Source organism: Bombus terrestris, chromosome 1, assembly GCF_910591885.1.
Source record: "Bombus terrestris chromosome 1, iyBomTerr1.2, whole genome shotgun sequence".
Lineage (NCBI taxonomy): Eukaryota > Metazoa > Arthropoda > Insecta > Hymenoptera > Apidae > Bombus > Bombus terrestris.
Window position 1 is genome coordinate 13382260 of NC_063269.1, and position 19290 is coordinate 13401549.

General features: G+C 34.8%; 1 protein-coding gene across 11 annotated transcripts in view; it reads left to right on the forward strand.

Moving 5' to 3' along the window:
- The window catches only part of LOC100651866 (rho guanine nucleotide exchange factor 17), a 70081-nt gene that overhangs the window by 28257 nt on the left and 22534 nt on the right, over positions 1-19290 (forward strand). For all 11 annotated transcript variants that reach the window (XM_020865626.2, XM_048407541.1, XM_048407549.1 and 8 more), the window contains exons 6-9: positions 1084-1500; positions 3588-3891; positions 4796-5096; positions 19089-19166. In XM_020865626.2, the coding sequence (XP_020721285.1) occupies positions 1084-1500; positions 3588-3891; positions 4796-5096; positions 19089-19166 (1100 nt within the window). The remainder of the gene's footprint in view (positions 1-1083; positions 1501-3587; positions 3892-4795; positions 5097-19088; positions 19167-19290) is intronic.

Genomic DNA, 19290 nt, shown 5'->3' on the forward strand with positions numbered 1-19290 from the left:
GCGGAAGTTTACTTTTGATTTTTACTGCTGCTCTCTTTGCTTTTTTTACTCAAGAAACACGCTACCGTTTCGTTCCGTTCTGGATAATTGATAAGCTGGAGAAATTGAGCAATAAATATTGAACCAAAGAACAGCGTTTTCTTGTATAGAGTTGAGATAATATTTGAAAATCAATTTGAAGTGAAATATTAAGATTGGTTGTTTTATACGTAAATTTGGAAAGTTTTATTTTAAAACAGTGATCGTATGCTACATAGAATTTTAGAAGGTAAGCAAAGTCTATTATACAAATATTGTATAGATAGAATAGAGTTTAGTATAGTTTTCTAAAGAAATTATTAATAGTTATTTTTACTTGTCAATATGAATCGACTTAGGTATATACCATATACTCTGTCGTGTGATAGATGTGTACTCATCTGTTTCTTTTCACCAAGTTTCCTTAGCTGTTGATTTTAATATGGCAACTAGTAATTTTACAGATAAAGATCGCTGCACAAGACTTATCGAATTAGTTTACAAAGGTTTAATTAATTGCGTTATTAATTTTATGACATCTACCTGTGATAAATATATAGCATATATTAGAAGAGATAATACAGTTGATAATTCTATTACATTGAGAGGAAAGAATAAGATCTTTTTATTTGGTGTTCCGGTTTCGAGAAAATTAAGTTTGAAATCCATCGAGTACATATGTACTCGTTGCTATTTCAAACTCAATTTTCTTAAAAACGAGGTCTGAAACGAGAAAGCCCTATCCTACACTTCCTACTGTAACTTAACTTTACTGTATCCTTTATCTCCTCACTTTTATTTAATCTATCCAGAAGTTTGTCTAGTGCAAACTAAAAATAGTATTTTTCAAGCAGAATCTTATAAAGATATATAGTAAATAATCCTCTTGAAATCTCATTGAAAATAAAATATACAGAATAAAATAGAATATACCCACAATAAAAAATGCTACGAACATTTTGAACAGACCCAACATTCGTCCATGTTGAATAACTTCCTACTTGTTCTAAAATATTCGATATAAAATATAAAAACCTTTATATTTCATCGAATGTTGTGTTCTAGTTAGTCGACAGAAGGCTCAGCCAATAGCCACGTCGAATCGCACAGAAAACAAGGATGTTCGTGCAAGCACGTTACCACGAAGACGAGGGGACGTCAGTCCAGTGGTTTCCACACCACAGAATAGCCCCAATCGTCAGAGTCCGAGAACATCGACGCCTAGCGTCGACAGCGCCGTTGGTTCCGCGGAAGGTCTGGGTGTACCTCAAACCGGAAACGTTGAGGAAATTCGACCGAGGAGCGATGGTTCTGACAGTCTGGCAACTTCCAGTGCACTCACCAGCCCAGAACCGCCGGTGCCAGAAATCAACGAGCCAAGAGTCGATCTGGTGCAAACTGAGCCTCCTATTGAGATCGTCACATCTGAACCCGTTTTTCCGCTCGTTGAAAATGCGCCCATCGAAGAAACCGTGCAGAAAGGTAGGTTATCGTCGAATATTATACAAACGGTAGAGTTTTTTTTATCGAAAAGAGAAGGTTTTGTATGGGTTTGGCTATTTGCAAAGAAACGATTAGTTGATCGATCTGGAGGTTTGTCATGCAACAGTTCTTTTCTTGAGTTTGTAAAACTTTAGACTTTGTTCAGATCAGTCGAGTTACCTGAATTTTTAAAATTTTATAATGTTTAAAGTTTATAATGTTCGTTACTACTAAGGAACTAGGGCTGTTAGAGTGATCTATTTCCCCTGACCTGTCGTATCGAAATTATCGTCTAAAGTATAACTTCTCATTATTCTCCAAAATATAACTTCCTCGAATCGACTCATTCAACAAATTTATCAGACTTTTCTTGAACAATGTATACAAGCGCAAAACCTAGAAATCCACGAGTATCTCAAATAAGAACGATCATCGTAAACGCAGGAAACAGCTGAATCCGCAGAACTCCTTCCTTCCATGTAGCAACAGTTTGTTATTTGGCTGATTTCGACGGTGGAAATTGGCAACATAATATTACTAAATCCGACATCCTCGCAGCTTGTAATTTTAATTTAATGACTTTATCCGTGCCAGAATCGCACCTTCGCCGCGGTTCACCCTCTTCCCATCTTCAATACTCATATCAACATTCGTTTCACGTGGCTTATCACCCTCGCGCATCTTAATAGAGAAACGTTTCACCGTATGCTCGCGGAGGATTCAACGACCCACGGGTCCGCTCTTAATTATCGGATATTCGTTGACACGTTTATCGAAGCATCGACTGGCAAGAATTAGGAATCGGCCGTTGAAAGTCCGCCGGTGTCGTTGATGTATTAGATTAGAGCATCGAATCGAAGCGGATGAGCCGGCCAAATATTTTCGCCTGTCCCAGTGTGGTGAACAGGGGTAAGGGAAAGAAGGACTATTTTTGCATCGACAGGAGTATGGGTACAAAGGTGCACCCAAGTTTCCACTTTATTTCGCGTGGCTCTATTTTCGGAACGGTGGGTGCCAGGGTCGAAATAGAAATTTCAACGTCATAGAGTTCTACCCATCTTCATTGATGACTTCACGCCCGTTCACTCTGGCCCGGAGTTCGCCAATCTAAGTAAATATCACGCTCATACGTTGACCTATCACGACAATGGTTAACTCGACTTGATTTCATACTTTTTTTGTACGAGGAAGAAGAAGGTTGAGAGAAGTTGGAAGAAACGGGGTGTACATTTGTTTCTAGCGCAATCTTTCGGAATATTGTTCTTTCTGTTTATTGAATAAGTAGACTTCCGTTAGTTCTGAGTCATTAAACCAACTAACTAGTGATTATTTTCTAACCGTTGTTTTCCAACTACGTTATTTATCATTGTGTTCACTTTCTGTATTGAAGGTTAAATTCAAGTAAAACCTGATCGCTTTTTTGGCTTATGATCGCAGATTAGAAACATTTTTTCTACGTTGGATGATCTTGTCTGTAGTCAGTCCTTCAAATGATCCGAACATGAAATGAAACTTTTTTCATAAGTCTCGGATACTGTTAAATTTTTCATATGTAATTTCTTGTAAAAGATAATGCAAAACTGGAGTTTGATGTAACCTACACAGAGTACTAATTTATTTACTCACATATATTTAAAGTTATCGAAAAAATATCATTATAAAATTCTGTGATTCCTAACCAAATCATAAATCCACTATATATATTCTAATTAATCTTTTTCTAGATATTTGATATTTTTGCTAGGAATGTATCAATATGTCTGATTAACGTAAATCGAATCTTGCTTCGTGTTTTTAAATACAGCCGCAAATTTCTGTACCTTTCTGATAGGTCAACCGTTGGCTATAAAACGGTTTTCAGCATAAAATTAGTATAAACAAATATTATCCACGCAGTTATTGCGTACCTAGTCCAAGAAATGCTTCGTTCATAAGCAAGGAAATAACCAGAAATCCAGATACAATAATTTAATCGCCTAATGTCAATTTATCAAAAATATTGAAAGAAACCAATTCATTTAACGCTTTCATTAACGCTATTACCCCGTCGAATTAATGATTGAAACGAAGTTAATCATTTCCTACAGAAAATAGACTGGAACCGCACGAAGTGATAATAACACCCCCACCTGAGGAGCCACGGCTGAGTCAAGCTAGCGAAGGTAGCGAGGCGGCAAGCGAGGCACCCTCTGAAGCGTCATCGCCATCGGGCAAAACTAGAAGGTACCGAGGGGATACCAGTAAAAGGAGAAAGGGCGTGTACATAACCCAATGGCCAGAGTCCTTGGACACCGACAGGAACAAACTGTCAGCTCAGAGCAGCGAGGAAAGAGATGAGCCACCTGCGACGCCTAGCGACCTCTCCGACTGCGAGGGCCACACGCCTAGAAGGTAACATGAGAACGACCGCTGATATATCGGAATAGAATGCAAATAGACCCGAAGCGCCTGCTTACGGATACGATTTAAGAGCAGAAAATTGCCAGAGGTTCGAATGTTTGCTTAAAGACACCCTCTTTGTCTAACACTTGTTCGAGTATCGTTATCGCAATTCAGATTAGAATTGAATGAATGAGAATAGGGGATGGGTTTTGGAGAACAAACAGGAGTTTTGGCAATTTCACGTGACACACTAGCTAATATTAAATTAGATCTTATATAGATTGCATAGGAGTAAATCTTCTTCTATAATCATAAAATTAGGAAAATTAGAGAAAGAAATGTTAACTCGTTACTGAAATTTCTAATTTACTAGATATAATTATTTATGAATATTTTCTTTTAATCGGCCTAATTAGAATCAATTTCTCCTTTAATTCTATGCATTTTGAAAATATTCTACATTTAATGAGACTTGAGGAGAATTATTTCCCGTGCAAAATACTGCTTGTGACAAACGTATTCGTTAAACAAATTTTGTAATGGTCCATAGAAAGCGTTTCATTTTTAAGGTAGGTACAAAATTCGTTGTTATGAAGGAGGGGCTTTTTCACAACGATTATGAAGTTATGCAATAAGTTGCAAAGAGTTATTGAAAGAAACGGTGCATACATTAAAGAAATGTGAATATCATAGAGATGTCTTTTAATTTTCCTTAAATTACGCTATGAACTCTTCGAAAAACCAATAATGTCCTATTAATCCTTTATAATAATATACCGACAAAAGAAATTATAGCAACCTAATAGCCTTTATAAAACTTGCGTTGAAACGTATTATTAAAGGTATTATTTAACGAAATGCAACCCGTTTTCTAATTCTAATATTAATTTTAATTTCGTTCTCATCTGTCCAGATATAGTAAAAGACCTCTCCGTGGTCCTTACGGGCAAATGCTGGAGGCAGAGATGGCGAAACCGCGAACTGCCGATATCTCTCTCGAGGAAGGTCTACGTCCACGTAGAAAAGTTTCCGAGAATCTCTCGTACAACGCAAGCTCGAATAACAGCGGTTCAGAGCCACCCACGCCCTGTCATCATAGAACCACTTCCAGCCCGAGCAAACTTGAAGGCCTTCCGGGACCAAGTCCCGAACTCCTCGCGGAACTACTTCGAGGATCTTCAGAGAGGGTGGCACGTGCACCGGCTCATCGAAACGTGAGTACTATTAAACCTAATATGCGTTACTTGAACGCACGACATGCTTGGACGAGGGAGAAATCGGAGAAACTGAATAAGAGAACAAAGATAGATAGGTGAATGAAGTCGAGGATAATTTAATGCAAGGCAAGTCAAATTCTGAACCATTAGTTGAATGAAGATAAATAAGCATATCCCGTGGATCGTACAACCGAATAGCTGTGCAATCTTTATTATCCGAAGCTTCGTGATTTGAACATTATTCGAGTCTGTTTGAACGGTTCTACTGTTCAAATGGTTTTTCTTGGAAATTCTGTTCTATGTTGAAATTCGACTTAACTATGAAAGATCGAGAATGGACGATTTTAGTGAATAAATGTAATAAGTGTTAAATTAGTGAATAAAATATATAAAGAGTTTCAAGATTTATAGTAATTGCTGAGAAAAATAAAATTTGTTTAATCAACAATTCATGATACTTCATGTCTGTTGTGTGGTAGGTTCTTGAACTCGTCTCAAGAACCGCTTTTATATAATTAGACTACGGATGTTTGTGCACATATGGGAAATTCAAATGTGGGAAAATATACATAATCTACATAATATGTAAAAGTACATAAAATATGCAAAATGAAATTGTAATACTTAGGGGGCGGAACAAATTTCTATTTAAATTTTACTTCACTCATCTTCATAAAAATATGATCAAAATAGTTAGAAGATTTCTATTATGAATGATTCTATTACACCAATCAGGTGAAAGAGTCTCGCAAGATTCATATGTTATTTGTACGCTACTGTAATAAAGGCATCATTTAAAAAAGCAGTAATTGAAAAAGCGTACAGATAAAAGAAGTAGACATAGAAGTTAAAATAATACGAGAAACGATCCTTTAATTGTCTTAAGTAGCACATGAATTTGTATGAGTCCACACGTAATATAACAAAAATGATAGGTATTATATTATAAAGATATTTATTGCGTATAAAAAATAGCAAAACATTATCTCTCTTATTTACCTCGTAAATTTACTACGACTCAAATTCATCATGACTGAAACTTTAGGAATTACTTATCCTGAACAGCCCAGATACATTGCATGCATATGTATGTGTACATACTCCGGGAATTAATTGAAATTCATCTTCAACAAGTATATCATTTAACAAGTCTGAAAAAAATATTCGTTAAATTGGATTTCCTCCTGTTCGATTTCCAAAATAACACTATTACGCGAATAATAATCCCATTTTATGTAAAACTTACTCATGGCCAATCGGTAGATCAATTAACGAGCGAAATACTAAAAGCAAAAGGATTAGAAGCTAATGTTATTGAGCGAGTTAAGAACACTGCGATTGATGTTATCGCAGCGTCGTATCTCTGACGGTCTCTTCAATGATCTTTCTCGTCGCTTGTAACATCTGGCAACGAATTTTCAAGCGAAGCAATGAAATACGTCGCTTGTCCCGCTTCGAATTGGTTCGCGCGACGAATCGTATATCGATCGTTCGTCCGACTTCGCTTTTGATCTTTGAAACGTGAAACATCGAGAACTGGTAGGTGTTCGCGCTGAAGTTCATTTGAAAAGTGTTTGAAAAAGTTGAATTGTAAGAAATGAAGGGTACATAGTGTAACTTTTAATTTTTATGTGAGATTATGGTGATTGGGTATTTTAAATATTCAAATTGCTCATCTTGCTTTTAAATATTATATACTTCTTGAGATATTAGTGATTCATGTCTCATCGCATTAAAACACACGTGAGATATGTTTAATCTTTCAATTTACTCATAGTTTTATAATGCAGTGAAACAACATTGAATTTACAATGGGGTACATATGTCTCACTATTACAAGATACAAATAGTGTTCATTCAATGCGTTAAGTCAATAACTTTATCATCTTAATAATCCTCAGCAGTGAAGCTTTAAATACACGAATATGTATTAGGAATAATTTTCACAAAGAAATATTGATTTTTAGACTCAAATTGATTATTCGAACATCTTGCTCTCTTCTTATCAGATAAAGAAAATAGCTAAAGGAAAATAGTAAGAAAAATAGAAGCTTTAGATAAGAAACGAGTCTCTCAGACTCTAAATGGATCAATACCGCATTTTTAAATTTCTTTTAAACTTCATTTTTAAATTTTATTATCTAGCTGTATGTATACATGATTTGTGTTCATCTTCTTGGAAAACAGACGACTTGCTTCCATAAGTTTATATGTATATCGCAAGAAGATGATATAAATAATCAGAAATTCCAAAGAAATTTGTAAAAATGTTCGTAACGTCATATCACATTTTCTTTACTTTTTAATTTTTGGAGGTGATATTATTTTTTACTAGTTCGGAAGTTATACGTTCTAGAAATTATCATTTATAGAGTTTGAATAATAGATTGAAAGCGAAAGTAGGAAGGAAGTATATTAATGAAAATATTCAGAGAAAGCCATGTTCATATTGTTTCTTGATACATATTGGTATCGTTGCATAATATAAAAGTATCTAAAAACTTGTATAATTATAGCGAATTACTTGTGAACTGTAATTATCGGTAATTAGACGAGCATTTATTAGCAAGTAAAACACCCATAAACCTGTCGAATTACATATAAAATATGAAAAATGTACATATATTCATCATCGATATGTAAATTCTATCGTAATTTACTTAACATGCAACAACTACAATTATTATGATTACTTTCATACATTCTTGCATGTATTCTTATTTAAAATTCATAAACATTAATAATTTTTATGTTTGCCAGACATAATTTGGATTCTATTCTTTGAATGCTGTCAGAAAATATTTATTTTCTTTATTTTCTCACTTATTGACGATATTCTTCTTTAGTCCGTTCAGCGATAAGAAATTTTTGGAGTGAATTTTATTTATCAATGTGAGTCCTTTCTCGCCATTTTCAAATATTTAAATATCTGTATATCATATTATTAAATTGTTTTATGTAGTACAATAATTATTTATTTATCGATGAAATTGAAATTTATAATCTTTTGATATTATGTAATATTATGTGATAGGAAAAAGGAGATATGAAGTATTATTACATTAAAGAAAAATTTACTCTAAAATTGAAGAAATGATACAATGTCGGAATCCTTTTCCTTCTGGAAACGGCTCTTTCCCGAAATACTCGAACAGTGCTAGTCGAAGCATTGTTAAATGTACCAGTGCTAAGTGTAACAGTGTGAACAGTATACATAGAATGATTCGAGACAGACGACTCCAGGTTAGTCGCTGAAACGTAATCTAATAATAATGTTCGGTCATATTTCTGGGATGAGTTGTTGGTGGTTTGGCCAGTGCACTCGAGGTTAGCGTAGTGTCCCCTTGATTCTGGCACGGCGGGGGCGTGCACGAGTGGATATTCCTGGCCTTAGGTGTACCTGGGGACTGATCGGCCTCTACCAGCACACTGTGCCGATGGAATCTGCCGGCTAGCGCGCGGGCATTTTTACGCAACCCGACCTTGCTCGGATACACATCGACACGTTTAACATGTGCGTGCTGTGTAAGCGGGCAAGTTCGTCCCTGCTTTTGTGGTGAAACGTCGCTTTTATGGTCTCAACAAGCAAAGGGATGTTCGGTCGATGCTCTTTCGTTAATTAAAATTCTCTTCATGACCAGCAGCGTTTCCCTTTGAACATTTTTTGGAAGGCAAGTTTTTAGGACAGATGTGCACTGTGTATCGTTAAAGAGACGTAATGTCGCTAATAAATTCAATGTGTCAGCTCGATAGATGAGCCATTGGAGTGAGTTTGATAATTCGATCAGTATAATGTAATGTAATGTCAATTCTTTGCAATTTCATTTAAAACTTTTGATAAAAAAGCGTACATCTTATGAGAGAATCTAATAATAACTCGTTTGAAAACAGACAAAAATAAATTGCTGTCTTCTCGAAACAAGCATTCCTTATTTTTTAACATGACCAATATTAACGATACAGATAAACGAATGATTCGCACGTGAGCGGAAATTAGTCATGAACGAAGGAAATACGTTTTGCCAGACTCAGAAAGAAAACAGAATCATGTGTGACATGGAACAGGTAACGTTTGTCAAGATTTTCCCACGAAAACTTTCAGGAAACCCAAGTAGTCGCAACAAGAAACTCAAAGAGATTCTTTAATAGTATTTTGAGTTAAGTTGGATCACGTTCGAAAGTATAATTTCCATTTATTATTACGATATCCTGTACGTCAAACGTATCGGAACGTTTACGAGGGTGAGATATTTTAATACACGAGGCGAATGGAAATTTTTAGGTATCAAAGTGAAAAAGAGAGAAGACGTATAGTTGACGCTTCGTGAAAATAACGCTTGTTCGGAGGTACATGAAATATGGTAGCGTTATTATGTGCGAACGCATAGAATTTCTAGTGGAAAGATCGCTAAGAAAACATATAAACCAAAACCCAGTTGAAAATAGCGGAGCTCGAGATAAATAAGGATATTTTCAGATCGGTTCTTTATCTATTTTCTGATGTCATCGATTTTCGGTCGGTATGTATTACGTAGATTCCCAGGATTTTATGAATGAATCGCGAAACTTACAATGCCAGAGCATCATGACGTCCGCGGTGACGTCGGTGCCCACGTAGATTCTTGAATAATTTATGGCGATCCTCCCTCTTTATCACTTCACGCAGCTGCTGAAAATCTATTTTTCTTTTCGTTTTCGACACTTAATCTCGCGCGTTTGGTATTTTATATTGGCATCCCGGTTTGAGATATGTTTAACATGTGTCGAAGCAATAAAATTAGTTATAGTTATAGGTAGAATGTCTCAGAGTAACGTGATCAAATATTTTTTATCGCTTTAAGTATAACATAGCGGATTGATACTATCTCGATTTGTAATAAGATTTATTGTTATCAGAAATACATTATAATTTACGAATGTCATAAAATTTATTTTATGTAATTTATTATTTGTTTTTCATGAAATTTGTTATCGTTAGGTAACAAAATTTATCATTGTTAGTATTTCGTAACTTATGATCTGCAGAAAGTTTTATCAATAATATTAGCATTGGAAATCATATTTATTGATGAAATCTGTAAACATCAACCCATAAATTAATAGATTAATCGCAAAAGACCCGGATAATATATGGATTTGATATCAATCTCTTTGCTATAAAGTTCAACCGCAAATAATCGTTATATAACGATTTCTAAACGAGTGCTTGCAGCATGTGTAATTTAGACACGAACATGCGACACATAATGACTTTCATGGAGGAACTTTGAATGTGCAAAAGTTCATATATCGGGGCTATTGAATGAGCAACCTACAATCCGTATGAGAACGAGGCGAATGAAAAGCAGACTGCAGCGAGGGCGTTCGACAAACTCGAATAAAATGGTGGAAAATTTCGTGACTGAGACGCTGTCCAGACTAAACAACCATCCTCGAAATAAATATAGGGCATGAGACATTAAAAAATATAAAATAATTCACGGTTCCGTATCACATCTCGCAATGAATGAACGAGTAATAGCTCTCATCGATGGTTTACTGTTACTTATTCATGGTAAACTATATTCTGTTGTTCTGCTTTAAATCATGCTTCAAAAACAGCTTGATGTCAAAGGAATCTATTAACAGTAGACAAAACGATTCTTATAGAGAGAAATGAGTTGCTCTTGATAGACGTCCTATGGAGATAGACAACCGTGTGTTAATTCAGTTTGGTGCAGGTGCATACTTCCGGTGTCATTAAATGAACTTGTTGCGGGCACGTGCAAATAGAATTCCGCCTATAGCATTGCTAAATTGCTCTCTCTTATAAAATAGTACATAATTAAACATTTTAAAGTGATAAACACTTATTTATTCTTTAAGGTTGTTTTCTTAAACTAATATGAAAGTATATGTTATATTCTTTGCTAATAATTTAATATATATGTTAATAATGATTACAATTTCTTTAGTACAATAAAATTTGAAGAAACAATTCCTTTATTAATTTACATAATTAGTAAAAGAGTCGTGGTATATTTTTACAAAATGTTTATTCAATTAGCAATGGAATTTACGTAACATAATATAAATTCATATGTCATACTATAAAAATGATCTTCAACAACTTTCAGTTAATAACATATATTTATTCCATTATATGGAGTAATTAATTAGCAATGACAATATATTATTGGATACAAAGAATACTATATTTCTTCCTAACATTTCTCTATGCAATCTTTTCCTTTCTCTAAACTTCGAGTAACGAATTCCACATTGTTAGATTGTAACAACCATAGCAATTCTCGACTAGACAGATACGAATCAACAAATATCATCAAAATCAAATATCAAACATAAGTATGATATACGTACCATAAAATACCATCACAAAAATCAATATAACCAAATCATGACCATGACTTTCTTCCTACGTCATGAAAATATATTGATAGTTGTTGTCCGTCTGATACAACAAAACAGGAACGTGCGTTTCGCTAACGTTCAATCGAAAGTCATATCGAGGAGAGTATCGACGAGGTCGGAAAACCATGAACCGGGAGCTTTGGTGATTTCGCGGAAATGCGATTGTTATGGCGATCGGTTAGCCGTTTAACTGTAGCGACGGTACAAGGTCGTTCAGAGCTTGCCTTCCCGGAACAAGGTCGCGGCGCAGCAAAAGCTCTTCGAACAGGATGAACAGGATACATGGGTGCGCGCGTGTAATCCACGTGAGAGAGTGCGCCGGCGTTCTGGAAGCGAAACATCTGCCTCTCTTGCTCCGCATAGCGGTCGCTATTCTGTTGGGCATCGATCAGCCTGGTCGTGGTTGTGCGGCGGGTCGCCAGTTTCAGGCGTAACGCCGTGTCTCGCTGCCGCATCGCGAGAAAGCTCCGACACTGAGCGAGAGAAGAGCTTTGCACTCGGTTCGTCCGGCTCATCGCCCGTGTCACGTGCGAATCTTCGATCGAGATCGGCCAGTAGAATGCGGCTCGCAGTGCGAACAAGCGTCGTGGATTGCGATTCGAGAGTACAATCTTGAAATAGAGGAGTACAGGCGTGATACACGAGAGTACTTTGACGTGACGTGACCGTTTGCTGAGGTTTTTCGGTGGCCAGGCTGAATCCAGCCTTCGTTAAATCGTCCCGTGTCACGTGTGAGTCTCTTGAGAATCGTGTCGTTGAGAATGGTAATCGAAAAGAGCTGTTTAGTAGAGAACTAGTGCGGCCGTGTTCGATGATTAGAGTTAGGAATGACGATTGATTGAGTCCCTGGCTGATGACGTTGGTTTGGTTTGATTTATAGAGAGGTTTTTTTGCTTCGTTTGGTATGATGTAGTTGATGATACACAATAGATGGTGTATGGTTAGCGAGAAGAGTAATAGCATGTCGAATAGAGCGTTTGAATTTCTATGGAGATTACTTAGAGATGAAAGTTGGATCATTAATAGATAATCTTTGATAACGGGAGAATTTTATGAGCTTGATAAAACGTTGCCGGTTACAGCTAGAACTAATATTACGCGAGCAGTATAACTGCATATTTGCTAGTACATCACGTAAGCTCGGCTACCTTCTATTTATTCTCGATTCTATTCGCAACGTCGTGTACCACTTACATCTCATAATCTGAGGAACGAGGAAAATAATCATATCGATCTTGATGTTCGCGGGTTCTAGCGGTCTAGAGTTAAATCGTTCGATATGGTTGTACCGTTTAATTGGATATAAAGTGAAACGTCTAACCGTCGATCTTAATTGTCTTGAATTAATCATGCAATAATGTAATCACAGTTAGTCACGGTGTTAATCGAACTCGTGAAGTCTGACGGTATTTGATAAATAAAGTTCGTTATCCACGTATTATGCGTTTGAAAATTATCACGCGAAAATCATGACAGAAGCAGGAAATCATATTTAATCCCTTTAACTGGCAGTCAGCAGAAATAATATAACTTGTACTAGACCGGTGATCCTGATTGTTGACAAAGGTCAAGGGTCAATCTTTGGTTTCATGTTGCTGTTCCTGCTTCTAGACAGGATTAACGCGTAGATCCTTCAGAATACTAAAATTCGTATTATCGTCTGATTTCATTGAACAATTTCTGGAATTGATAATATTGACTAGCGAGTGCAGTACACGAAGTTGTTTATAAAGTATAATAAAATTAATGGATCAATATAATGACGATCGTGTTGCTTTATTATATAAAATGCTTATCTTTGTCTGTCTTAAATTCTTTTCATTTCTTAAATTATATAAATATTTTTTAATTTTTCTGTACTTTATATGATATATTATTTCTTATTTTTTTTACGGTTACTGTAAAAATGCGTGATGTGGTAGATTCTGCGATGTTGAACAAACAGCGGAACGATAATGCAAACGATGGCATGCAAGGCAATAAAAAGGTCAAAGAGTGTGCTTCAGCTTCCCTGTCTCTTAGAAAAGCTCCTTAGTTCTAAGCTGTTCTCCCGTGGAGCTGTCGTTTAATGTCACACGAGTAGAAGGAGATCTATACAATAAATAAAAATTGTGTCTCTGATATTATACAATTTCATCCGTTCTTCTGAATTAAAATTAAAATTATATATATAATATAAACTATGACTTCGAAAAATATGCAACAAATAAAACAAATATACAGTAAAAAAAATATATAACAGTTTCCTAAATCAATTAATTTGCTTTTTGTTATTTTTTTTTTTATTCACTATTAATAGTATCAAATTTTAGTAAGTTTCATTCCTTCGAATACTTAAAGAAATCTGTCTCTTTCTATCTTTTACATGTAGAATAGAAAATTCATTAGATATTAGGTTTGTCATTAATCTAATCGATATAGTAGATCGTAGATTGACTTCTGTCGCTGCGATAATAACGGGAATCATAAGACGTATCGACAGAAACATACCGTATTGGAATTCTCGAATTCCATCGAGGAAGAAACGCGCGTTGTACTGAATACGAGGGCCATAGACGTAGCCTTGCATCGACATTTGTCAATCTGTTCTCGCAACGTCACGTTTCTCTATTAGGGTCTAATTTCACGTGAAAACGCATTCCAGTTCTAGGATTTCCAAGGACCCCTTATCATTAAACTAATATCGGTGTTCTACTTTCCCAACCATTCGTCCGTCTTGTTTCTGTTCGTGGAAATATTATTGAATTATTGATCAGGGATACCGGTAGAATTCCACTTTTCACTCGTCACACGGAACGATAACGAAGTTTGCAGTGGTTTCAGAGTGGTTTAAAAAGTGATTAAAATTAACGATCAGTCGAGGAATCAATGGTCATCAGAAAATCTGAGAATAATTTTAATCAATTGAAAATTGTTTACATTTCCGTTTTAATCTCAATTCTAATTATAATTTTCTATTTACATGCATACATAAACATGAAATTTTGATTATACGTAAATTAAAAATATTGTGAAATCAAATAATAACTGGAAGTATCGTAATAATTTAGCATTATAAAAATATCATATTCACTGAGCTTTATCCTTCAATATGTTCACATAAAATCACACGAAATACAATTTTTATCTTAATTAATTTCTTTACTCGAGTGCTTTAAAATTAGTTACAGTTAAATTTGTAACATTGATTACAAGTTTTATATGATATTTATGATATTCATTCATCTTTGATATTTATCATACCACAAAAGAATGAACTGCAATTTTTAAAATAAACTCAAAAATTGTAACTTCGTCCTGTCGATCAACAAAGATATGAAAATCAGATTTTAGGGACCGCTCGAATCTCGAATGTAATCGGTTCGGTAATCGTACGGAATGGCGTGTTTCTCGGTGGAAAGAAGGACAAGCGTGAAAGAGCGAATAAGACAGAAAGGGGAGCTTGCAAGCTCACGAGGGGGGCCCTGAGTCAGCTAGCTAAATATAACGCGGCGTGGAAGAACGGTGGTACATGCACGACGTGTTCGACATATGATCATCCCTGCTCGAAGTGTGAAAGCTCTACGTGGAAACGCCAAAACTTGCCGGACGTACGGTCCGAGCTTTTAAAGTGGCACTGCTGAATCACTTTATAAGCGAAATGCACGAACAGACGTGAAATAAACTTTTGTTCACGAGATTTAACCATTTTCGTATCATACGAATATCATAAAATATCCATATTGGAACACTATTATTTACAGATATTACTTTTTTAAATCTCATAACATGATATTGGAATTGTTTCGTTTTATTTTGATACAATTTTTTTGCGATTTTTCTTCGCTTAAATTCGGTTGCCGATTCTCACTTGCAACATTTATTATAACTTTCCAATGATTAATCCCTTCTATTAATATTTCCTGGTGTTACGTCGTTAAGAAAACGTTATTCAGATAAAAACTGCGTTAGCATAGAACGAACGACGCTTGTGGCTGATAAGGGGGAACTTCTGATCAAAGAAAACCTCCTTTTCTCCTGTCGTCACCTTTTCCTATATTATAACTCTTTCGTGTTTGTAACTGGATATAACTTTTACACGATTTGCGGTATTTTTAGTGGGACACGGATGCAGTAAGCAAACGAGATCGTTGGATATATACTGCTGAAATGTCTTATCTAGCATTCTTCCATTTTTTCAGTTATATTGAAATATTTGACATTGCCATATCTTTTTACCATTTAAATAAAGTTGTATTGTACAGGATGAAAAAACAACGATTAAATACTTTAAACCTTTTTAAATTTTGAAACTGATCCTCTAAATATTTTTAAAATATTTTTAATATTTTAAAATAAAACTCGTTAGTCTTATTGATTATACTTTTAGTTTTCATAAAACTCTGTCAACTTATCCGCTATGTTTAATAATCGACGGGTTACTTTCATACTCAATTATGTCGTCTTAAAATTCTCCTATTTAATCATAAACTGACACTACAATTAAAAAATCAACAAAAGTATAGTTTTCATGTTTTTCTTCTACCATCTACATACTATCTTCTACTGAATATTTCAAAATGAATCCCTTCTCTTAGCTTTCTAGATAACGAACAATCTATCTGAAACTTAATCAAAGACGTCAACAAAATCAAATGGACATTTTTTAAAACCAGTGAATAATATATATATAGATCATGTCTTTAATCGATTCTCCAGATCATTAGACCTATCGACGGAGAAAATCTCGCGAATTAGACAAACTCACGATTGCGAAGTGTGATAGACGATTGGTAAACAATCGACATGGGACTCGAATGTGGGGAGCCGGATTGATACGCGATTAGGGGGTTTAAAACTTATCAAGGGACTAGCAAAGGCGGTAGAAGAGGATGACGATGAATGCTGATCGCAAACTCATCAGCCAGCCGTCGGTGGACAGCGAAAGTAACGAACGTGTCAGCACAGACCGCGTGGGTAGCTTTCCTTTTCATGCTTACATGAATCCAACCATCTATATGTGCACACATAACCGATCATATTGCACACGCATTGTAACCATCGTGCTCATTCCGTTGTTTCGATCAATACCAAAATTTTTTCCCGCCCATTTGGCATCGATTATAGCGCGCGAATACGAAATTTTGCCGGGCAAACTAATTAATGCGCGGCTGGGAAAACCGACGTATTTTCCGTTCCATCTGCCTCGTTTCCTGTGTCTGTGAAATTGCGCTCCATTGTTTCGTGGAAAATGCGTAGGAAGTTGTATAATCTGTAACGCAGCAGGCAAAAGAAAAAGAATTTTTTTTTTTATTTCATCCAGATATAAATCGAACGATGTGAGGAGTAATCTGTCTGAATAGAAGTTCGTTTTCAGAGGAATTTTTGTAAAAGCATTTAAGAGAATAACTTAAGTGAATGCAGTTGTAGATTAAGTAATTAGCTTATGAATGGAGACGTTTTCATTATATATTTGGGGTTTAATGAGGATCATAGTTTTTTACGATACGGTTTTAATATATTAAGCATACAGAAATGACTTCTTTTTGTAGATTTTAGAATGGACTCTTGTTTGTGTTGTTTCTCAATAAATTTTTCTTACAAATATTGGACTAAGATTACAACTGCCATGCTGTGATATTCGATTGTAGTTGAACGTTATCAAATATTCGTTCATTGTGGGATTTCACTTTAATTCACGTGTAATTATTTCCCCTCAATATAAGAGCTATTCTTTTCTAGTTATTGTAGTTATTATATTTTTTATAGTTACATAAAATAATATCAGGTAAAATAATAGAGGTATAATAAGAATATACTTAAAAAAGATACCTGAAAACTTCCTATGTTAATATAAAAACGATTGCGAAAATGGAAAAGATCGAACACCTGGGCGAGACTTGAACCATGACTATGTCATAATGGTCGATCACAATTGTCTAAGCCCAGGCCATAAGATTATCTGTTGCGTCTTATGCGTTATGCAACTAAGAATAGTTTTTCTCGTAATCAGTGTCATGCCGATGTCAGTAAACACGTGAGCGTCCGCGCGTGCTCGTACAATACGTGGGCACGTGCGATCTTTATCACGAGACAACGGGATTTGTTGTTCTCGAAACATTTTGATTGTTCAGGATATCCTAGAACAATGGAACAATCGGAAAGAATTTGATTTGTATCAATATCAAAAAAATTAGGAGAATTTTTAAAATATCTCCCCTTAAATCTGAGTACTTTTCGAATGTTTAAATCATTTATTATATCATTTTATAATTAATAATCTTAAAATACGCTTTTTTTAAATATAATAAGCCTATCTTGTCTTTTTTATCTCAAAAGTAATCATTTATTTAGTATTATTTTACAGTAACGTCTGATCAAATAAGATATATTATTAAAATAATTATTTTCCAAATATTTCATTTAAATAATGCCTAAGCTCGACTAGTAATGTTATTACTAGTTTCATAGATATTTAATAGGAGACTGGTCATCGTCAAGGTCCCTAACCTGATTTTTAAAATATCTACATGAATTCTTACGTCAATAATTTTATCTATTATAAATTCCGTTTAAGATTCGTTATTTAAGTACCATTATAATTTTGCATAAATGTTTGCAAAAATAATAAATCAGATTCAAAAGCCGGTGATGAATGAGAATACCTTCTGGCACGTTAGATTTTTGTTACCATTGGAATCTTTCGAATGTAGGTCGTGTCGAATGAGAATTACATTCTGACATTTCGCTAGCAATGCAGTTAGCCTCTTCAGGGGTCAAGTGACACGCTGATATTGACCTCTGAAGAAGCTAAATGCAATGCTGGTGAAACATCGCGATATATGTATTTCCTATTGAATACAGCTTACACCTAAATACCACAAATTGTAATAAGTATGTAAACTCAGGTCAGCTATATAAAGGATTCTCTTTAGCTATTTGAAAGGAAATGTTTCTTTTAAAGCTTATTTAACGTCTAGTTCTTTTGTTCTTAGCTACATTATAATTGTAATACTTGATATACAATTAGATGGTTTTTAACGATGTGGTCACATAATCGGAACAATTATGTTCGAAGTTCGCTTATTAATTTGCTTTGATCTTGTCACTATCGTATGTTTACTGAATAAACAAGACATTCTTTATACAATTATAACTATAGCTGTTGTTAGATTAAATCGAATGTAAATGTTATCGATACCGCGTCAGTTATTATTTCTCCGACAAGATTACGAGTTAAGAAAACCGATATTCCAATGAATTCCAACCAACATGAAAATAAAAATATCTGTAACATTATTGGAAATCATTGCTTTTTATTTTAATTTTAAATAGATTTGCCCAGACCTGAGTGACTTATGAAACATTTATATTCCAAATGACTCTTGTATTATTCTGGTGATTTATAGAGTACGAATCTTTGCATGTTTACACGTTTCCCTTTGTCTTTCTTTACAAAGATATTATTAGGCTATATATAATCATTCTTTTAATATTTTTGTACATAGAATTACTTAGTTATTCTTTTTAATCGTTAATGAGCTTGATATTTACAAAATGTTATTTCATTACATTGTAATTATTAATTTTGTTTTTCAGGATACGAGAACTCACGTAGTCGTGGAATTGTACGATACGGAGCGATCGTACGTGGAAGCACTGCAAATACTAGTCAATGTGAGTAGATCAATATTTGAATAAAGCTTACAAATCAATGCAATTTCACTGTGTAATATAACGCTGCACGTTCTTGAAATTTCATCCGAATTTATGCTTTCGTTGAAGTTCTATTCACTCCACA